The sequence below is a fragment of the Mustela lutreola genome, chromosome 8 (genome assembly GCF_030435805.1).
Source record: "Mustela lutreola isolate mMusLut2 chromosome 8, mMusLut2.pri, whole genome shotgun sequence".
NCBI classification, from domain to species: domain Eukaryota; kingdom Metazoa; phylum Chordata; class Mammalia; order Carnivora; family Mustelidae; genus Mustela; species Mustela lutreola.
Window position 1 is genome coordinate 99,589,332 of NC_081297.1, and position 23,229 is coordinate 99,612,560.

A 23,229-nucleotide genomic window follows, 5' to 3' on the forward strand; every position below is an offset into this window, starting at 1 on the left:
TTGTCAGAGAATACATGGGCAGCCACGGTAACTGGGGACTTAAGGCAAGTCCGAGTTCCATTGCCTTTCTTCTCGATAAACTTTCTAATTGGCAGTTTACGTGCGTTGGGGAGGGGGGTGTGTCTCAAGGAAGACAACCAGTGAGGGTGTAGGGGTGTGGGAGAGGCCAGGAACAAAGTTTCTGTTCCCTGTGTCACCCTGTGTCCACCGCCCCAGCTTGCTTTGTACAGTTTTGTTCTTTTGTACCTAAGGAAAGGGAGCAGAGGCACAGTGGGTCTCACAGAAAGTTACTTGTTAGGAAGCTGGTGCTTGGGAGGGGGCGGTTTAGAATCTGTTGGAAGAGCTTTCAAGGCAGAATGACGTTTCCATGCGATTCATGGACTGCACCAGACCTATCAGAGGTGCTCGTTTCATTTTTTTATTATTTTTATTTTTTACAAGATTTTACTTACTTATTTATTTATTTTAATTTTTTTTTAAAGATTTTATTTATTTATTTGACAGAGAGAGATCACAAGTAGGCACAGAGGCAGGCAGAGAGAGAGGAGGAACCAGGCTCCCTGCTGAGCAGAGAGCCTGATGCGGGACTTGATCCCAGGACCCTGAGATCATGACCTGAGCGGAAGGCAGCGGCTTAACCCACTGAGCCACCCAGGCGCCCCCTTAATTTTATTTTTATTTTTATTTTTTATTTTTTATTTTTTAAAGATTATTTATTTATTTGACAGAGAGATCACGTGTAGGCAGAGAGGCAGGCAGAGAGAGAGAGGAGGAAGCAGGCTCCCTGCTGAGCAGAGAACCCGATGTGGGACTCGATCCCAGGACTCTGGGATCACGACCCGAGCCGAAGGCAGCAGCCTAAACCACTGAGCCACCCAGGCACCCCTTAATTTTATTTTTAAAATTTTTGTTTTTTAGTTTAAATTCAATTAATTAGCATATACTATATTATTAGTTTCAGAGGTAGAGGTCAGTGATTCATCAGTCTTATATAATACCCAGTGTCATTACATCACATGCCCTCCTAGATTCCCATCCCCCCACCTCCCTCCCCTCCAGCAACCCTCAGTTTGTTTCCTATAGTTAAGAGTCTCTTATGGTTTGTCTCCCTCTCTGATTTCATTTTGTTTTATTTTTTCCCTCCCTTCCCCCATGATTCTCTGTTTTGTTTCTTAAATTCCACATACGAGTGAGATCTTATAGTTGTCTCTGACTGACTGATTTCACTTAGCATAATACCTTATAGTTCATCCACATCATGGCAAATGGCAAGATTTCTTTCTTTCTTTTTTGATGGATGAGTAGTATTTCATTGTATATTTAGACCACATCCTCTTTATCCATTCATCTTTAATGGACATCTGGGCTCTTTCCGCAGTTGGCTACTGTGGACTTTGCTGCTGTAAACATTGGGGAGTGCGTGCCCCTTTGGATCACTACATTTGTGTCTTTGGGGTAAATCTTCAGTAGCGCAACTGCTGGGTCCTAGGGTAGCTCTTCTTCAGCTTTTTGAGGAAACTCCACACTGTTTTCCGGAATGGCTGCACCTGCTTGCATTCCCAACGACTGCAGGAGGGCTCCCCTTCTCCGATCCCCAGAGGTGGCAATTTCAAAAAGACAGATTTTTCTGCATCCCACCCCAAAGCTGAATCTGTATGTCTAGGACGGGGTTTGGCGAATCTGCCATTTTACCCAGCAACCCATACGGGTTCAAGTATTAACTGTAGATCCTCAGAGGACATCCGTGGGCACAGGCATCCCTCTTAATGCTTTTAAAAATGCGCCATTTTTTACTGTAATTGACACAGTGTTACCGAGTTTCAGGTGCACAACATAGTGATTCAACATCTTTGTACAGCGGCTGTGCTCACCACAAGCGAGGCTACCCTGTCACCACAGAACGCTACTAGAATGCCAGTAACGATATTCCTACGCTGTCTCTGTTCTCGCCGGATGTATTCATTGCACAGTTGGAAACCCACGTCTCCCACTCCCCTTCACCCATTTTGCCCAACCCCCCATCTTCCTCCCCTTTGGAAACCAGCTGCTCTATTTATGGATCGGTTTCTGCTTTTTTGCTCATTTTGTTTTTTAGATCCCACCCATATCTGAAACCACAAGGTATCTGCTTAAACAAGGTCATTTTAAACGAAGTAATGGCAAGTCTGCAGAGGGGCTCCCTGACCTGCAGCCCTTAGCCCTGGAAAGGACTTTTACATAAAGTAGCACCCTGTGCCTCTGACCACAGCTGCTTGGATCTTCGACGGCTGTTGATCAGTTAGACTCTCTCAAGGTTTTAAAATCAGCACAGGAAGTCAGCAGTATCATAGTGTGACATAGTCACATACAGTGTCCTAGTCAGCAGTGGGCACTCCCAGACCTCGAGGGCCTTGTGTCAGTGGGGAGAGAGTGCGCAGAGAAAGCAGGAGAACGGAGCCAAGGGGAGCAGGGGAGGGGCTCTGTGGCCTCCGTGGGGGGGAGAGTGCGTTCAGAACCTACCCACTACTTCAGCTGTCACATGCTCACGGTCCCCTCTTCCCCTCAGTGGAGAGTCCTCTGTCTGTGCGCCCGTTGCGCTAACGTGCTCATTTCCACAGTGGGATCAAGGATGGAAAAAGGGAAATTTATAGCACGAAGTTCCTGTTAGGAAAGATGAAGGGCGTCAGATCTCTGCTTTTCTTCTTCTAGTTCTTAGGGTGGAAGCTCTCCCAAGGTAAGCGGGAGAAAGGAAGTACTGAAGAGCGGTAATAAACGAAATGGAAAACAGAAACCCAAGGCCACCAAAAGCTGGTTCTCCGAGAAGCTGAGCAGAACCAATAATCCTCTGACGGGGCTGCTGGGAAAGAAAGTGAAGGTGCAGGCTGGGAACATCAGGAGTAAGAGAGGTTGACGTTGCCGCGGATTGTAGATATTCTCGGGAGGTTCCTATTTTAGGTCCCAAACTGCTGTTACTGTGTGCCCCCAAAAAAGTGAGCTCCGCACGTACCTGACTCTGCCTAGCTGTGGAGTTGCATGCCAAGGGCTGACGCTGCTACTGCTTCCAGCATCTCGGTTCCCAGCAGCGATCTGTGCGTACATTTCGTGAGTATGAGCAGTGGTATTCTAACACTACTTAAATTTACCTTCATATTACTGGAAGGACAGTAGAGTTGAGGCTTATGAAAATGAGAACTAAGGTTCCCTCCCTCCCTCTCTGCTCCCACCACCATCCCTTTCTCTACTTCTCTTGCCCTTTTTTTCTTCCTCCCTCACTCCCTCCCTTTTTCCCTTTCCCAGTCAACAGCTTGGAATTAATTTTAATTACATATAAAAAGTGAGTCAATCTGGGGCACCTGCCAGGCTCTAGAACATGTGACTCTTGATCTTGGGGTTGTGAGTTCAAGCCCCACGTTGGGTGTAGAGCTTACTTAAAAAATAAAACAAGTTCTAAAAAGAAAAAGTGAGTCAGTATGATTTACCATTGGGTTCTATGATGTCTATATATATATATATTTTTTTTAATAGATTTTATTTATTTGACAGAGAGGGAACACAAGTAGGGAGAGTGGGAGAGGGAGGAGCAGCCTTACCGCTGAGGAGGGAGCCTGATGCAAGGGTCGATCCCAGGCCCCTGGGATCATGACCTGAGCTGAAGGCAGAGGCCCAACTGAGCCACCCAAGCACCCCGATATCTGTATTCTTATAGCCACCTGTTTAACCTTTCACTTTATATTGGTTCTGTTCTTGGCAGAGAAAGAGACTTGAGTAGAACACGAAGCATTTTAATTTCTTTCATTCAGTGTGTATCTATAAATCGCCCTGAAGATGGTAGGTATTGGGTGGATTCTGGTGGGAAAGAGCCTCCTGGCCCTTCACTTCGTGGAAGCCAGTCCACGTGCAGTACGAACTGGTATGTGTTGGGAAAGTACAGAGTGGTATGAGCATTTACAGGGTTGGAGAAGCTTCCTTCTAGAGGTGATGTAGAGCCCCGAGCTTAAGGATCGGTAGGGGTTGCCTCGCAGATTCCCTAACTCACGTGAACGTTCTCTACACAGTGGGGACTGGTTTCTGAAGTCCTTTTGGCAGCATGTCCTATCAATGTCCCTCTTGCTGATTTTCCTCCGTGATGAGAAAAGGACTTGAGGGCTAAAACACGGTCTCTGAGTTAAGAGTCATCTTCAGCAAGGGCAGAGTTAAAACTAACAGTGGCCATTGCCCTGGAGCAAACCATTTCTCCCCCTGTAAAGTGGAGAGAGCCTTGGCTGTTTGCTTGCCTCCCAGGGCTGATGTGAGGACCAAATACCATGATGAATGTGAAGGTATTTTTGTCTCCTACAAAGCCCAATATTGTGTAAGGTTACTGGTATTGTTTTCCAGGTTCTTCTTTTTTTAAGATTTTTTTTTGAAAGATTTTATTTATTTATTGAGCCAGATGCGGGGCTCAATCCCAGGACCCTGGGATCATGACCTGAGCCAAAGGCAGAGGCTTCAAACCACTGAGCCACCCAGGTGCCCCTTTTTAAAAGATTTTATTTATTTATTTGACAGATCACAAGTAGGCAGAGGGGGAGGAGGAAGCAGGCCCCCTGCTGAGCAGAGAACCCAATTTGGGGCTCTATCACAGGACAGAGATCATGACCTGAGCCGAAGGCAGAGGCTTTAACCCACTGAGCCACCCAGGTACCCCTGTTTTCCAGGTTCTTGTTCCGAACATGGAGTTAACTACTGGCTGCTTTACCACTGGGCTAAGATGCTCACCTATCCTGTTGACACTAAAATTCATCTAGAAGCATCACCTAGGACGCAGTTTCCAAAAGGGACATTTTCCGAAGCAAAAACATTTTTTATTTGTTCTTCAAACTCTGGCTTAGGAAGGGCAACAGTTAAAGCAAATCTGAGAACACTCAAGATTCCAGGGCGATTGGCAGGACCCAAGTAATCAGCACTAGTGTCATCCCTTGCACTGCCTGTAAATAGGTACCAGAGTGTGGCCTGTCTTCTGACAAGTCACAGCCACTGTGCTCAGAGCTACTGGGACTGGGGATCCCTGTGCTGTCCGCCCTGGTGAGGCAAGAGTGATACTGAGAGACCCAGACCAGAGGGCCACCCGTAGGAGCAGCCCAGGGACTTCCCCCTTGTTTCTAGTTGGTGTGGTCATGCATGTGAGAGGCCCCCCCCCGCCCCCCCCCCCCCCGCCCGACAGGACTCTCCCTGGGGACCGGGCTTAACATCTGCAGTGCTCAGCATTTCATACTCCATCTGGAATCAGCTGGTTGGGCAGCTTTCGAGACAGGCCCGGGCTCCTCTGCAGGCTGACTGTGAACCCCGGCAGTTGCTAGGGCCTCCCACGGCACCCCACAGGGCCGGATGACCTGCGCTGTGCTGAGGACCAGACTTGGTACCCCAGGATTCATTTTCCATGGGAAGCCATGTATACAGAGGAGCCATTTCTCAGACTTAAGCAGGACAGACTGCACTGCGTTTCTGAGCTACTTGGCTATCCCTGGGATGAGGCAAAGAAGTGGTGAGGGTGATCGTGTTTTGGACAACGGGGGGCCTGGCTTCCCAAATCAAGTCCAAGTGTCCACGTGCTGTAGCCGCTGAAAGAGCTGGTCGCCCCCCACGCAGCACTCTCTCCCCTGTGCGGCTTCTGGGAGGTATAGAGACGTGCTGGAGAGAACGTGGATTTGTGACCAGAGCCTGCCAGCCCAGAGTCCGTGAAAGTATTTTCCAACATGTGATGAGAACATAACATCTAAGCAACCATTTCAAAGAAGCTTCTACTTGGTTTTGGAATCGTGGCTGGGAGCCTGTTTATTTATATTCTTTGTGCATATAATACATGTAAAACTCTTTCCCACCTTGGAGGTAAGGTGAGCCTCTGCGACTAGACAGCTTTGTCCTGTCTTGGGTACCTACAATTGAATAAGTTTTGGCAAAAGGCTTGCCTGTTTCCTTCTTGGTAAACAAGTTTTGTCATCCTATCAGTCCTGTATTGCTGCATATTACTTCCAAATCAGCTTAAACACAGATTCTGTTGCATGGTTTCTGTGGGTTTGGAAATGGGAAAGCAGCTTAGCTGGATGGTTCTGGCTTGGATGGCTCTTTGGGAGATGGAGGTTTGGGGGCGGCAGCCCTGGTTAGCACCCTAAGCCTTGACCGGGCTGGGCTGGAGGATCTGCTTCTGAGAGGGCTTGCTCTCCTGGCTGGCTGGCAAGGTGGGGCTGGTCATTTGCAGGAAGGCTCAGATCCTCAGCCAGACCCAACCATAGGACTGCTGGCTTGTCTTCGTAACATGGCAGCAGGTTTCCTCCGGAGTCATCCATTGGAAGAGAGAAGCGATCAGGTCTTCCATGATCTAGCTTCGGAAGTCACACGGATCCCAGTATCTTGGCTGCTGGGTTACCACAGCTGTTCTGGAAATACATGAGATCTGAAGAGAGGAGCTGTTTTTGGCTTCTTTTCCAACAGCCATGCTCTGGAGTGGGATAAGAAACCACTGCATGGTAGGGACACCCCCCCTTCTTAGTCTGAAACTAGTTTCCCTGTGAATCCAGGTACTAGGGACTAGTCCTCCCACCCCCTCCCTTTAAATGCAGTCCGTTAGTAGTTGCTTTATATATTTAAGATGCTCCTATGTTGGGTGCATAGATACTACAGGAATGTTCAGAAACATATCCTCTTGTTGGATTGACCCCTTTACCATTATGTAATTTCCTGCTTTTTCTTGTTCGTTTGTTTAGATTTATTTATTTGACAGAGATCATAAGTAGGTAGAGAGGCAGGCAGAGAGAGGGGGAAGCAGGCTCCCTGCTAAGCAGAGAGCCCGATGTGGGGTTTGATTCCAGGACCCCGGGATCATGACCCGAGCTGAAGGCAGAGGCTTTAACCCACTGAGCCACCCAGGCACCCCTGGCCTGTTTTATATATTAGCCTTCGTTTTAAAGTCCGATTTGTCTCTATATAGCTGCTGCCTTGATTTCTTCCTTTCCATGGAATATCGCAATTTTTTATCCACTTCAGCTGTGTGTATCCTTACAGCTGAAGTGAGTCCCTTGTCGGCAGCATGTGCATGGGTCTTGTGTTTTTTGTGATTGGAGAATTTAGGTCTTTTACTTTTTTAAAAGTGGGTTCCACGTTGGATGTGGGGGTTCAACATTGGGCTCAACTCATGACCCTGTGATCAAGACCTGAGCTGAGATCAAGAGTTGGACGCTCAACCGAGTGAGCCACCCAGGTGTCCCAGGTTGTTTACATTGAAGCATTGATACATATGTACTTAACTGCCATTTTGACATTTTTTTAAATTTACTATTTTCACTGCCATTTGTTAATTATTTTCTGGCTATTTTATAGCTCCCGTTTCTTGGTTTCCTTTGTTGTTTGGGGACTTTTCTGTATCTTCTACTGGCTTTTGTATGGTGGTTACTATGAGGCTTAGAGATAACTTCTGTTTCTACCAGTCTAAATGGATAATTTAAGTTTGAACATTTTTACTATCCCCCCCCTTAATGTTCTTTAATGTCACATTTTACAACTTTTATCTTGTGTAGCCCTTAATTATTCTACTTCTGTCTTTTGATCTTATACTACCTTTGAGATTAATCCATGACCTTTAGTATAAACGTCTTTACTGGTTAGATTTATATTTTCAAATATCTTGTGGCTAATTAGCACCCTTTTTGGCTTAAAAAGGTCCCTTTCACGTTTTTGTAAGGGCAGTTTAGTGGTGATGAACTCCTTTAGCTTTTGCTTGTCTGGGAAACTCTTTCTCCTTCAAATCTGAGTAACTTTGCTAGATAAGAGTATTCTTGTTTGGAAGCTTTTTTCTTTTCAATCTATATACTGTCCTAGATGTCGGAAACAGAGTAATTCCATTTCCTAACTAAGCTCACTGCCTGGTAGTGTAGGCGTGTGTATGGATAATGGAGGAGGGAAAAATCCTTCTTAGATCAGAGACAAACAGAGTTTAACAGAAAGGTGGGCTTTGTGAGCTTGGATAAATTCAGCTGAAGGAAAAAAATATTCTGCAGAAGTCTTCTATCACAATAAATACTAATTATAAGTATTCTCTGAATCTCTCCATCCTATCAGCATCAGTCAGACCTGCAGATTGATAATATATTTAAGATTGTTGTATATTTAAGGGGCGCCTGGGTGGCTCAGTGGGTTAAGCCGCTGCCTTCGGCTCAGGTCATGATCTCAGGGTCCTGGGATCGAGTCCCACATCGGGCTCTCTGCTCGGCGGGGAGCCTGCTTCCCTCCCTCTCTCTCTCTCTCTCTGCCTGCCTCTCCATCTACTTGTGATTTCTCTCTGTCAAATAAATAAATAAAATCTTTAAAAAAAAAAAAAAAAAAAAAAAAAAAAAAAAAAAAAGATTGTTGTATATTTAAGATTTTAGATTGTTGTAGGGCAGGGGCTGACAGAGAGGGAATGTATCTCATGCAGACTCCCTGTGTAGTGTGGAGCTTGATGCAGGGCTCGATCTCACGACCCTTAGACCGTGACCTGAGCTGAAATCCAAAGTCGGATGCTTAGCTGACTTGAGCCACCCAGGCTCCCTAGGTTAAGTGAGTATTTACGGATCTCAGTTCTGCTGGGTACAAGGTGGTCATGGACGTTTCCTCTGAAAAACCCAGTATTAGAATAGTTTACTATCTCCTCTGTGACAGTCCAGGAGCAAGCTCCCATGTCCCACATCTAAATTTTGTCTTTTGTGGGAATTCCTAGGCCATCCATGGAGGTCTCAGCACAGGGCTTCCAGCCTGGGGACTTGGAGTTCTCTGGTTGTCTGCTCTTCCCACAACACACTTAAGGGTAAGCACACGACCAGCCTTTCAAGCCCCTTGCTAGTACAGGAAGATGAAACAAAGACCAAGTTTTATAGGGGATTTGGTTCGACAGGGCAGTGTACAGTCTCAGTGAGAATAGGTGGGATAAGGCAGAAAAATGGACGGAGCACCGGGTTACTCAGTGGGTAGACAGCATCCAACTCCGGATCTTGGAGTTGTGCGTTCGAGTCTCACGTTGGGTGGAGAGATTACTTAAATGAAAAATCTTAAAAAAGATCGATCTGGTAGAGTCTATACTTGGCCTTACTTTGTCTATACAAAGAAATGTTCTTTTTTGTTGGATTCACCTTGTGATACTCTCAAGTTACTTTTTTGGGATTTACCTAAGCTTTGGGGAAATATATAGAAATACACTTCTGTTTGGACACTTTTTAAAAAGATTTTAAGTAATCTCTCTACCCAATGTGGGGCTTGAACACATGACCCCAAGATCAAGAGCCACATGCTCTACCCACTGAATCAGCCAGGTGCCCCTCAATTAGTTAATTAATTAATTAAAAGATTTATTTATTTGATAGATCACAAGTAGGCAGAGAGGCAGGCAAAGACAGTGAGAGGAGGAAGCAGGCTCCCTGCTGAGCAGAGAGCCTGATGCCGGGCTTGATCCCGTGAGCCTGGGGTCATGACCTGAGCTGAAGGCAGAGGCTTTAACCCACCTAGCCAAGCCACCCAGGCACCGCTAATTTTTAAAGATTGTTTATTTGACACACAGAGATCACAAGTAGGCAGAGAGGCAGGCAGAGAGAGGGGGAAGCAGGCTCCCTGCTGAACAGAGAACGCGATGCGGGGCTTGATCCCAGGACCCTGAGCTGAAGGCGGAGGCTGAACCCACTGAGCCACCCAGGCACCCCTCAAATTGACAGTGATCTGGTTGTCCTCAAACATCTTGTTTTTCTACTTGGTTTTCACAATTTGTAAGATATGAGGCAACCTCTCAGGTCAGGGTTTGGCAAATCCTGGCCTGTTTGGTAAGTAAAATTTACCAAACATAACTATTCATACTAAATACTGTGTTCCAACAGCAGAGGTAAGTAATTGTGACAGAGACATCCCTTGAAGAACAAGTCTGTTAGTCCCCATCTAAAGTCCTTTGTTGAGGGCACTACATCACATGAATGGACATCAAGGGAAAGCACCTTGGAAGTTAAGCTTACTTGTACCTAATTTAAAGTCTGCCAGGAGGGGCGCCTGGGTGGCTCAGTGGGTTAAGCCGCTGCCTTCGGCTCAGGTCATGATCTCAGGGTCCTGGGATCGAGTCCCGCATCGGGCTCTCTGCTCAGCAGGGAGCCTGCTTCCTCCTCTCTCTCTCTGCCTACTTGTAATCTCTCTCTGTCAAATAAATAAATAAAATCTTTAAAAAAAAAAAAAAAAAAAAAAAAAAAAGTCTGCCAGGATAAGACTTTTCCTGCAAAGTGGTAAATGCATAAAGATTTATCATTTTTCTCCATGGTACTCATTCAAGGCTATCGGTCAGCAAGAGAGCACCTACAGAAGAGCTTTCCAGGTAGAGACTACAGCAGCCAAGGAATAAAGGCCTGTTCTCCAGTCTTAGGTGAGTGACAAAAAGATTAACCGGCATCTTGTCAGAATGACTACTTGTGGACTAAAACAAAGGACACATTCCCACTAGAACAGAAATAAATTTTAATTTGTTGAAAAGTGCAGCAGTGAACAGGATCTTTTGAAGGGCACTTTCTAAGTCAGGTGACTGAGATGACACAAAGCCAGGGCAGAGTAACTTTTAGGAACAGATGACACAAACACAGGAATTCACAGAGGTCATGGGACCTAAGTGGTCAAAGTAAAGAACCCAAATACTCCACCTAATTCATTGGTGGATCAATGGTGGAAATATCCTTTGCTTTACCTTAATAAGGACCCTGGAACAGTCTGTCTTTTGTTAAAGCACTAATCCTTAGACACCAAAAATAAATTTTAAAGAATATTTCTCACACGTCAAGGTATAACTTCATGGCTATGGTCAGTATTTTGTACAAACCTTTAGTACTGTGAATTAAAACATATTTTACAACAGTATTGTTGGTCAAATTCAAAGATGCTCAAAAGGGGTTCTCCACTGGATATTTGAGGGTAGCTTTTAATAGGAAATCTTATAAGGCAAAAATCTCTGTTCATTCCTGTGGCCTTGGGTCACTCCTAATGGTTATACAATTTTCTCCTCTGAAGGGCACCAACCAGTCCAGACCTGGCCTTCGTAAAAGAGAAAATAATCAAAATCCAAATTCATACAGTTAGGAGAGAAAGAAGCCAAGCCTCTTGCAATGTGTTCCTTGTACATACATTCTGTAAAGTTCAGTGCATTTTGTAGTCTGCTAGGCTATGAACTTGAGAGATGATTTTAGTACAGATCCAGAATGAAGCCAGTCTAAGAAAAAGTCAGATTATAGGCCATTCCCAAGTTAGTAGGAAATGTCCCAAATACAGGAGGCAGGAGCTACCAGAGCGGGCATCCCGTCCCCACCCGGACATGGGCCGCTGAGTGTTCGGAGCAGTGTGGCAAGGTTCCTGTGGGCAGCGGACTTGGGTCACTCTTAGGACTTTACCTGTTCTCAGGAACCAGCATCCGAAAACTGAATAATAGGACATCACAATATAAGACCTGGTAAGAGTTGGTTTCTTTTTATTCGGGAATAACTATGGTCAACTTTGAGTAAGGTAGAAGTTGACTGATTAATGTTAAGAATCAAAGTGTAGAATAAAGCTGATACCCATATGTAACATTGTAGTTTGCTTTTAATCACAAAATATTTAGAATATCTTCCCCTAAAACATTCACAGCAGAGGTGTTCATTTTACTTGCCAGTTTCACCTCTGAATACCACCACAGTTACTGGGATTGCATGAGGTAAAGGAACAACCCAAAGGCTATTAACCCAACATGGCTCCAGATCTGGAGTTCTGATAGAGATGTTGCTTACAGCCATGTCTTACAAAGTGCTTAAAGCTCGACCTAAGACCTTAAATAAAGCTAAAATCACTATTGCCTGAGTTGAACAGGTTATAAACCACAGCTCTCTTCCTCCTCCCCCTGCTGTTCCAACCACAGATTAGCTTTCTTGGGAAGAAACCAGATTGGTCTTGGAGCCCGGAAACCTACTAATGTAGGTGTTATGTGCAGTCAGGAAACCTCCCCAAGGTCTGGCTTTGACAGGGAACAGTGAATGAGGCCAAATTACGGGAGACTCCAAACCCTCAGGCAAACTTCTGTACAAGGGAAGAGAGTAGGGTGAAGCAAGCTGGAACTCCGCGTCACCTGTGCTGGAGGAACAGAATGTCCACAAAATGCGGAGGCAAAACCAAACCCAGGCTCCTGCCACACAGGCACCTACGCCGTCCCAGCTGCAGCCCTTCCACCCGTCAAGCTGTGAGCCGGGCCGCAGAGGCCCTCAAAGTGCAACCTTCACCAGCCCTTAGACGTTCTTCCTCTCTGCTGAGATCCCTAAGCTACTTTGTTGTTCAGATCTCAGAGGGGTAATAATCAAGAGAAGAGACGTTCCCTCTTGTGGTTAGCATGTGGTGAGCAGCCTGGAAGGAGATGGAAGGAAATGGCTGTCCCCTTTTAAGAACTACCTGGAATTAGCCTTTACCGAAAACTTAACTGTTCTCTTTCAGTGTAGCACCAGCCCAGAATGCAAAAGAAACGAAAACAAGAAAAAACCCAACAACAGAAAACAGTGCTTGGTTGACAGGTTTGGAATCTGTGACCTTATCACATTGTGATGTGGATATTATAAACAATGTACTTCCACTAATCTGACAACGGTGGTACTTCTTGCTCTGATGGTTATTCAAGGCGTGTGATGTTGGTATTTGTGAGAGTGAAGTGGTTGAGCTGTAAAATACACCCCCCCCCCAAAGTACCGCCGTTTATCTGAATGGACTTACAAATTCAGACTCTGATCACACAGGGAATCATCAGGAACTGGAACCCCAGGGAAGGGAGCATTGTGATTAGCTGAACGAGGCATCAGGGCCAGCCATCCCTGACGGAGGGGCAGAGTTCACAGTTTAACACATTGCACAAGATGGTCAGCTGACTGGGTTGCCTTTTCAGACGGGACCTAGAGCCAGTCCAGAAAGTCTTCCAGGCGCGGTCTTGCGGACTAGCTACAGATACCTACTACAATCACTTCTTCAGACAGAGGCGTGCAGGAACCCAGTGCAGAGGTTGCTACAGAGGAGGTTTTGAAAACCTTCGAGTCCTGACACTGCCCTGATTGTTGAACATGAGACGAGGGTCAAACCTGTATCTGGGGAGGGGAGAAAAAGGATGTCACGTTAACCCGAGTCAGCCACTGAGCACTTCAGTCAGAATGTTCAGTGGAAAGGACGGCAGGAAGGAAGATCAAAGGACCCATTAAATCACTAGAAAGGAATCCAGTGGCAAAGTCTGTAGTACAGAACAGAAGCGCTGGATAATTAAGAGCATTTCCAGCACAAGGAAGCAAGCACAGAACAATGTAGTGAAAAGCAAAGAGGAAAAAAACAAGGTTATTCTTGAGAGGCATTAGGAGGCGGCAAGATTTGAGGTAGGTACCCCCCCCTCTTTTTAGGGGCGTTTGGAGGCATCCTGAGGGTTGAAAGCAGCCTAATGGCAGTCTAGCCCTTGCTGGAACCCTAGCAGCTGCTTCAAAGCCCTTCCATTCACCGTTCAGATAGAACGACAGGTAACAGCACAGGTGTGCACCTCAGACTCCAGTAGTTTCCTACTGAGGAGTAGTTTTCCTACCAGTAGTTTCCTACTGATGAGTAGTTGGCTCATCATGAACTGAGCTAGGTCATTAACCTATGGCTACCACTAAAATAGTAAGGCAGTTCAATTCCTGTGAAATACCTACCATTCAGCGTTTACTCTTTTCCTTCGCTGGTAAAATTAAAGTAGATTAGCTGGAAAGACAATTTACATGTGTAGTCTAGACATAACACTGTATTTTACTTTTATCTGCAATTTTTTGGGATAAACTTAACCAGCATTACTTGAGAACAAGGGTGAGCCATACACTCTCTGTCCCAACGACTCAATGTTGTTGCTGTATGTAAATGAATGAATGCGGCTACTTTCAAAGGGTGGTGGCTGCACTGGGCCTATAGGATCTAGTCTGCTGACCTCCATTTTCAGAGGATTCCATAGGCCTAGGTGTGTGGTGGGAAAGAATAAGCTACTGCTAAGGAATTTAAAAGCAACCAGGTGGCTGAAATAGCTGAGGCTAACATGAGGAAAGCCGGCATCTACAGTCTCGGTTATAAGCTTCGTAGCAAGACAATTAAATTACAGTTTCAACAAACAAAGCTTGCCTGGGAGTCAGGAGGTCTTACTCTGTCAGCTCTAATGGTGACGCTTCAGCAAATTTAGCGGAGGGCTCAGCGTGGCTGCTTGGACGTTCTATCTCCAGTCCTAACACTTCAGGCCTGATGCTCAGCCTCCATTTGAGATTAATCAGAGGATGGATTTAAGTTCCAAGAGTCATCCAGAGACTGCTCTAGACATCTCATTATAGTTGATAAAACATTCTAAGCGAAGCAGCTGCTGGAAACCACAAAATCATCATGTGTCAACCAGAAGTCTTGTGTCTTGTACTTTAGAGAATGAATTTCCTACCTCAAGGAATGGGCCTGAGTGAGGCTCCATTTCACTCACCTGGAGAAAAGCTCCAAGCTGGGCAGTCAGAATGCTTGACTGATGACTGCGTTAACAGGGTTACCCATGTAAAAGTTTAATTAGCAATAATTGCGCCTCGGATAAATCTCACTGGCTACGATACTGCCACTGCGCAAAGCTACCCATATAAAAGAAGGCTCAAGTGATATAAAATTATGATAAAATTGTCTTTTTATATTGTTACCTAATTTTGTTTGCTGGCCTCCGTGTCTCTCTCTGGCTTTATATGCAGCATTTAGGAAAAGTGGGGTTTTTTGGGTTTTTTAAAGATTCTTTTTAGAGAACAGGAGCAGGGAGAAATGGAGGGGAGAGAATCTTAAGCAGATTCTTGTTAGCTGAGTTCAGAGCCTGATGCAGGGCTCAATTCCATGAGCCTGAGATCATGACCTAAGCTGAAATGAAGAGTTGGATGCTGAAGAGAGCCACCCAGGTGCCCCTACATTTCTTTAATAAACCATCTATAATCCATTTTCTCTGCTCATCACATGTATTACTAAGTTGTATATTATATTACAATATACAACATACAACATACTGTTGTATATTACAATATACAACTTAGTAATGTATGCTTATATATTACTGAAGACCGCTCACACAAAGCTAAATAATTGAGTTACTACTTAAGTTACTATTTTCCATCAGCTCAGGACATCAATCAGAATAACTAAATCCTTTTCTAGTGAAAATTCAACTTTAGAGTTCATGGTCTTCAAGCGTAAAATGTCAAGTTTCTTGCTGTAGGCAGTTCAGATTCATGGTGTGCTAAGACTAAGACCCAGTGTCACCGGAGAGAAGTTATTTCAGAGTACTGAGTGGGAGGATGAGGGCTGGCTTAGTAGGTGATCAAAATCTTTTCTCCCTCCATATACGATGTGGTCTTATGCATTTCAACATTTCAGAGTCTATACCTTCTAACTCATTTTGTGTGTTTAGCATATTAAATTTACTGGCAAGCATTTTAAGTTTCTCCAGTTGAGGTTTCTGAGAAGTGAAATGAAGGCTTATCCTCTTGGAAGTGCTAGGGAACAGGGCAGCACTCAGTCGGCTTACTTTAAAGAAACTCCACCTGTCACCAGTGTAATCAAGTTGGTACCATGACAAGGATCACACGAGGAAGGGGAGGGAGGAGAGTCCCATGTGGCAGCGAGCAGGGCTAGGCCTCCAGCTAAAGCAGCAACTGGCACCGGAGAGCAGAAGTTTGAAAGAGCTTATTTTCTCAGTACAGGAGGTGAATGCATGAAGATGTAGTATTCCTACTACAAAGGAGAATAATGAGAGAAACAGCTCAGAGCCAAAAGGTTCCCTCAGGCTGCCTCTGGATTCAAGAATGGCATGATTGCTATAGATAACTTGTCAAAGCCATCGAAGACAGTGGAAACTTACCCAGGGTCAAACACTCCTGGAGTGCGACAGTTTGGTCCAGAACAGGACTGTAACATCATTAGCCGGTAGTTCATTTTTCCTAAAAGCTCTGGGTCTATACTTTTAGCAATGTTTGTGATTTGGTCTGGATCTGCAGTCAGGTTATACACTTCTACAAATACCTACAAGAATGAAAAGATGGGGGAAGGTTAAGAGCAAGCGTTATAGTTGAAGTACTCCCCGTGTGCGTGATTTCTAAACGGGAAGGGACGAGGTGGACAGTGCAGTCCCCAGGAGAACACCATCTGGTCTTCATGTCCTCAGAGCGCCCGAGGGTAAACGCAAGACCACAGAGCATGTTCTTGGGTTAAGGGACTTCAGGTTCAAGGCCCACATGCTGGAAACAGGCCTCCAGGACACCCTGTGCTTTTCGGCAGAGACAGGAGGACAGATTTACTATCTTTCATAATAAAAGCAGAGAAGAGAATGCAGGACCCTCAAACAGCAAGGTCTCGGAAAGTAGACTCAGTGCTAATATTGTTACAGAAGTGAGATTTGACATTTGAAGGTTTATTTTTGTGTTAGAATTGTTAAGACTCAAATGAGAATAAATACGAAAGTACTCTAGCCTGTGTTGTACAGATGCTATACTTTCGTGCTTTAAAAAGCAGTTTTGGGGGCGCCTGGGTGGCTCAGTTGGTTAAGTGACTGCCGTCGGCTCAGGTCATGATCCTGGAGTCCTGGGATCGAGTCCCACATCGGACTCCCTGCTTAGCAGGGAATCTGCCTCTCCTGCTGATCTCTCTCCTCTCGTGCTTGCTCGCTCTCTCTCTCAAATAAATAAATAAAATCATTTAAAAAAATAAATAAAGGGACGCCTGGGTGGCTCAGTTGGTTAAGCAGCTGCCTTCGGCTCAGGTCATGATCCCAGCGTCCTGGGATCGAGTCCCACATCGGGCTCCTTGCTCAGCAGGGAGCCTGCTTCTCCCTCTGCCTCTGCCTGCCATTCTGTCTGCCTGTGCTCGCTCTCTCTCCCTCTCTCTCTCTCTGATAAATAAATAAAATCTTTTAAATAAATAAATAAATAAATACATACATACATACATAAATACATAAATAAATAAATAAATATAAAAAGCAGTTTTGGGGCGCCTGAGTGGCTCAGCTGGTTGAGCGACTGGCTCAGGTCCTGATCCTGGAGTTCCGGGATCGAGTTCCGCATCGGGCTACCTGCTTGGCAGGGGGTCTGCTTCTCCCTCTGACCTTCCTCCTTCTCATACTCTCTCTCTCTCAAATAAATAAATAAAATCTTTAAAAAACAAATAAAATAAAAGGCAGTTCTGGATGTCCAACACCAACTGGGAAAGGACACAATCCCATTATTTCTGACACTAGACAGATCTAATACCACTATTATCTCCTCTCCCCCCAGCTCTGTACTTTATTGTCCAAGGGACAGGCTAGGAAAATGACAGTTAAACATTACAGGGAAGGAGGAACAAGAACCGATTCTGAACGATGCTCTTCTGCCTGCTGTCCAAAGTGCTTCTGACCCACAAACGAGTGGTGAGCAAGTCCATTTCCAAGAAACACAGTGCGTGTCGGCTCCACAGGGCAAGATGTGGGATGCCAGCTGGGCACGTGCTGATGAACAGTGTGAAAGCACGAAGGACTGCAGGGCGGGAGGTCTCCGTCCATACTGGTCTCCGGGTGCTGAAAGCCACCTTCTCACAAGCATGGCGCCTCTGGTTTGGCTTTTGATTGCCCACTGCTCATCTATTTGAGCAGCTCTGGGCTAGGCTGTTGTGGGGACCAGAGTTTCTGAACAAGCTGGTTGTTAGCCTTCTGGCAAATGTCCCAACTCCTTTTACCTCCACAGAAGTTGAGGTGTCTTACTGTGGCCCCAAACTAGCAGGGAAGCAAACAGAGGAGGCATACAGCAATCTGAACAAGTGGACGGTGCCTTTAAATGTGTGAGTGGTGCTAGGGGTGCAGAAGAGCCCATTCAGAAAGGGCACAGTTAGAGAAATGCAATATGGCTTTGTGGAATTCTGTTTTTTGTTTTTGTTTTATAAAATTAGAGAGAGACACAAAACAAACTGAGGGTTGCTGGGGGGAGGAGTGTTGGGAGAACGGGGGTGGGGTTATGGACATTGTGGAGGGTATGTGCTATGGTGAGTGCTGTGAAGTGTGTAAACCTGGCGATTCATAGACCTGTACCCCTGGGGATAAAAATATGTTCATAAAAAATTTAAAAAAAAATTAAAAAAAGATTAGAGAGAGAGAGAGCAAGCACATGTGAGTTGGAGGAGGGCAGAGGAGGAGGGAGAGAAAGTTCCAAGCAGACTCTGTGCTGAGTGTGGGGCTCAGTCTCAGGACCCTGAGATCGCAACCTGGGCCAAACAAGAGTCAGACTCTTAACTGACCGAGCCTCCCAGGCGCCCCTCTATTTTCTGAACCGAAGGAAGCCTCAGTATAAGTACAGATAAGAAACCTATCTTCCTTAGGAAACGGCCTTGAATTGTTATTCTTCTGCTACCTCGACCAGCCAGCAGAGCATGGGCACTAGCACGCAAGGGGGTGGGGGAGACAGAGGGCCTTCTTACCTCCTGGTCATCGAACTCACAATACTGTAAATTCCACTGCGCCGACAGGGTCCTCACACAGGCGTAGGTGTTATTGTAAGCATCTTCACAGACACAGTCTGGGAAACATTGCTGTAGGGATATTCAGAAAGTTAGATCAGGAGAGTTCTATAGGAACAAATACCACCTGTCTACAGGGGCAACCAAGTTGGCTCAAGCCAGACCTACCACTGGATAGAAATTAGGGAACTTTCCACAGAGAAGGAAATCAAAGGTAGATGTGGGGCTTTGTTCTTTACTTGTGGCTCACTTGATTAAGGATGTTTGTGGTAGTTCTGCTTATAGACTCTTGCCACCACCGTGTGCTAATCTCATGACAAGAATGTGTTGCAGTGAGCAACTGGAAAGTGGATGGCATAGATGCTAAGGAGACGAAATGAATCTCCTAGGAGTCACGTCTAAGGTCTGTTAGGAACTGTCATCTTAACAGGTTGGAGAAAAAGGCTCAAGTGAGCTTTGTGGAATCAGCTGCAGGTAACTTAATGTTTTCATGTTGTCCTTACCGACTTCCTTGTACTTTGGTATTGGGCTTCTCTCTGGAGTTGACTTTCCTATTTTGCATCATCCAAAGTGAGGCCAACATTGCTCCCACCACCTTCATGACCAGCCTGACTGTCACCAAGCAAGACACTTATAATGGCAGTTACATATAACTGTGGTGACCCCGTATCTCTTCCAAGGGCTGCTGCTAACCTCCCCCATAAACAATGGTACCACCACTTGGGAAGGAGAGGAAAACAAGAAGGGGAATGAAAAAGAATATGGGTAGATACATGTGCTGGTTAGGAAAAAGGAAGAATTCAAGGTGCACATTCTGACAATAGGTCAGAAACATCATTTTCAGGATTACTAAATTTGTCTGGTCTACTAATTTCTAGTCAAGTGACAAAGTCAAGTGAAAGAGGACCAAGACTCAGATTTAGGGTTTTAATACTTGACACATCTAAGCCAATGCCTTGCTGTGCTACTGGTAAGAAAACTGTCTAAGCCAACTCAAGCTACTACTCACCGATACTCCAGGACTCAGCAAAGGACAGGTTGGGTCGGTGACATTACGGCCTTCTCCTTGATATTCCACCAAGACATCTGATCGCCAAGTCAGACTGCTGGCACCTTTCTGGAAGGAAGAGCAAAAGTGGTTTCTGTGAGGCGTATAGACTGTGATTAGGATCACAGAGTTCTATTATGCTAAAGGGGAGTGGCGGGTCAAAACGAATTGGACTATTCATTCAGTAGCTGCAGAGAATGGGAAAACCTGATGCAGATGAAGGCTTCTATCATGTTTGGTATTTCAGAGCACTGACAGATGACAGAAAATGCTTCGAGCATTAATACCTCTGTGAAGCAGGATGGGAATGGAAACTATAGACTCTTAAGAATTCTTCTAGGGACACCTGGCTGGGGCAGTTGGCCAAATGTCCAACTCAGGTCTGATAGTGGGGTCATGGGATCAAGCCCTGTATTGGTTCGAGTTCAGTGTGGAGTCCACTTGGGTTCCTCTCCGTTGCTCTACCCGCCCCCCAACATGTGTTCCCTGTAAAATAAATAAAACATTAAAAAAATTCTTCTAAAAATTTCTTCTAAAAAATTCTTCTAAACCTTTCTGATGAAGAAATTTATAGCCAAATGCACACAAGGCTAAAAATTAAATATTAAAAACGGCTAGTGTGCTAAGGACTATAACGGGTTCTAAGTTCTTGGTTGGAATGAAGATACCATACATACTGGAACTCACTTATTCTTCACTGCGCATTAGTGGAGTGAAAGCAAAGAAGCAACAGCATATGAAACGGGAGGGTCTAAGACAGGAACACAAGTGGTGAAAGGAATAAGGCTAAAGTAGTGAAAGGAAGTTCTGGATCAAAATGACAGTATGAGCAGTTTCCCGAAATCCAGCTTTTAGACAAGGAATGGAGAGGAAGGGTGGTCATTAGAATAAAATCAAGGCTCTGCTTTAGAAAAATCATCCTAGTAGCGGATTCTAGAGATGGAGTCAAGAGATGCAGGACAGGGAGATCAGGTTAGAATGCGCTCCTAAAATAGTCTATAGGCTTACTAATCAGAGTCGAGTCTGGCTTGTGGTGTTAAAAAGGAGATAGCAGGCCCAAAATGGAGTCACTTGTACTAAACTCCACATCAACAAACCAAGACTTAACTCCTAAGCTAGTTGCAGTTGGAATCCTCCAGGAACATAACTTCACCAGTCAACTTGGAATTACCTGGTTAGCACTAATGAGGTACTCTGCCCCACAGACCTTCCTGTTCCCCTCGGGAGGGTGACCTTAGCTGAAACAATGCATTCTTTGTTAATAATTTCCATATCCACCCCCTTTCCACGTTAATAAATTTCCCTTTTCTACAGCTCTACAGAGGCTACTTACTACCTTCTATCGCAGATGAGCTGCTGCCTGATTCATGAATCACTGAATAGATTTTTAACAGATCAGATGGCAGTGCCAGGAGCTGAATCAAACCTCTTACAGCACTCTGGGACAATGAGAACCCTGGGAATGATACTTGCAAACCTTTTTTTTTTTTTTTAAAGTAGGCTCCATGCTGGGCATGGACTTGAGGCTTGAACTCACAACCCTAGATCAAGACCCAAGCTGAGGGGCACCTGGGTGGCTCAGTGGATTAAAGCCTCTGCCTTTGGTTCGGGTCATGATCCCAGGGTCCTGGAATCGAGCCCCGCATCGGGCTCTCTGCTCAACAGGGAGCCAACTCCCCCACCCCCTGCCTACTTGTGATCTTTGTCTGTCAAATAAATAAATAAAATCTTAAAAAAAAAAAAAAGACCCAAGCTGAGATCAAGAATCAGATGCTCAACCAAGGTGCACCCCTTACCCCCTCACAAACGCATTTTTGAGTTCACGGTCCTTTCACCATTTCTGAGATTCCAAGTTGTGATCCTAGTCTAATTGGCTTTCCAGTCCAGGACTTAGTCACTTCCAGCTGGCAGAATATTCCATTCAGAACCCAGTTTCCCAGCCCTTGGTTCAATTTGCATTTCCCAGTTATTTGGAACCTCTTTCCAGTCCACAGTCCCTATTTGCTGGAATTTGCTGGTTTAGTCCATGCTGGGAATTGCTGGTGGTACACACAGCCTTCTCTTGGCCAGTCCCCAGTAAACCTTTCTTAGTTACTACTAGTATGTTAAGGCACATACTTTTTTTTTTTTTAATTTGACAGAGATCACAAGTAGGCAGAGAGGCAGGCAGAGAGAGAGGAGGAAGCAGGCTTCCTGCCGAGCAGAGAAAGGCACATATTTATTTGTCATCTTTTGTGTACATAGCTGGGACGCCTGGGTGGCTGGCTCAGTGGGTTGAAGCCTCTGCCTTTGGCTCGGGTCATGGTCCCGGCGTCCTAGGATCGAGTCCCGCATTGGGCTCTCTGCTCTGCCGGGAGCCTGCTTCCTCCTCTCTCTGCCTACTTGTGATCTCTGTCAAGCAAATAAATAAAATCCTTAAAAAAAAAAAAAAAAAAAGCTATTGCTAATGAGGATTTTGGAAGCCAAAAAGCCACAAAATTGGCTTGAGTATTGGACATGAGTATCTTACGGTGCCTGTCATCCCCAAGACAACTCTTATGATAGGAAACTGGTCATGGGATTGGTTGCACGGACATTTGGTCACCCACCAACTTCAAGAAAATTTCTGTGCAACAAAGGTACACTGTAAAACACCAACCCCCAACCCAGTGGCACATCCCTTTTAGATACTTAGATTGGCACTGAGAAATCCACAGTCTTAGCTAATTAAGTCTAGTGTATTGGCACACTTGTATACTTTGTATCTAAAAACTAAAGGAACTAAAGTAAGAAGTATCTACGAAAGTGGCGAAATCTTACTAAAAACAGTCCAGAGTTAAAATGGGCCTTAATGGGGACAAGTAGACCAGATCCCTGAGTTAGGAAACACACTTGACCCTGGCACACCTGGCATACAGCTCAGATAGCACCAGAACCTTCCCAAGTGACCTCTTGCTGTGCCACACACAGTAGGAGGCTTTGCCTGGCACTGCACACCCCCCCCCCCCCCAGCCATGAATGCACCTGCGACGGGGTGGGGGGAGCAGCTCTGCACATGAGCTTTCCTGCAACAGCTGCAGCTGGACTTCCGCAGCAAGCAGCACCGGAAGGCTGCCGTGCCCATAGCTACTGCAGCCGCCGCACCAGAGAACTGCCCTGCACGCCAGGGAGTCCACACCAACCACAACCCAGCGAGGACAGGAGGGTGTGCACACCCCACATGGACATCCCTGAGACACATGGCTTGGGTGACCTGGGGAGTTGGCACTACTGGGTCTCCTAGGATGCCTTTGGCATAAAGCCACTTCTTTAATACAGGAGATGTAATCAATCTACTTAATACGTAGAAACAAATATATTTAAACTGAGAGGAAAAATGAGAATATGTTCCAAAGAAAAGAGCCAAGGCAGGGCGCCTGGGTGGTTCAGTGGGTTAAGGCCTCTGCCTTCAGCTCAGATCATGATCCCAGGGTCCTGGCTTGAGCCCTGCATTGGGCTCTCTGCTCCACAGGGAGCCTGCTTCCAACCCCCTCTCTCTCTCCTTACTTGTGATCTCTCTCTCCCTGTAAAATAAATAAAATCTTAAAAAAAAAAAAAAAAAAGCCAAGACAAAAACCTTAAAAAAAAAAAAACTAAACAAAACAAAAACTGGAAGAAACGCACATGCAGGCTAAGAGCAA

At 45.4% G+C, this 23,229-nt stretch overlaps 1 protein-coding gene, 1 long non-coding RNA gene and 1 pseudogene across 2 annotated transcripts in view; 1 reads left to right on the forward strand and 2 right to left on the reverse strand.

Annotated features, from left to right (window-relative positions):
• Nucleotides 1-23,197, forward strand: part of LOC131839102 (uncharacterized) — a 28,694-nt gene extending 5,497 nt beyond the window's left edge. Inside the window, exon 2 of the long non-coding RNA XR_009356795.1 lies at nucleotides 10,295-23,197. This is a non-coding gene — a long non-coding RNA (uncharacterized LOC131839102). The remainder of the gene's footprint in view (nucleotides 1-10,294) is intronic.
• GNS (glucosamine (N-acetyl)-6-sulfatase) overlaps nucleotides 10,460-23,229 on the reverse strand; it is a 58,602-nt gene continuing 45,832 nt past the window's right edge. Inside the window, exons 11-14 of the mRNA XM_059186229.1 lie at nucleotides 19,532-19,639; nucleotides 18,484-18,594; nucleotides 15,899-16,059; nucleotides 10,460-13,103 (exon numbers count right to left, since the gene is read on the reverse strand). Of these exons, the coding sequence (XP_059042212.1) occupies nucleotides 13,025-13,103; nucleotides 15,899-16,059; nucleotides 18,484-18,594; nucleotides 19,532-19,639 (459 nt within the window). The 3' untranslated portion in view covers nucleotides 10,460-13,024. The remainder of the gene's footprint in view (nucleotides 13,104-15,898; nucleotides 16,060-18,483; nucleotides 18,595-19,531; nucleotides 19,640-23,229) is intronic.
• Nucleotides 14,557-14,632, reverse strand: LOC131839959 (U4 spliceosomal RNA; annotated as a pseudogene).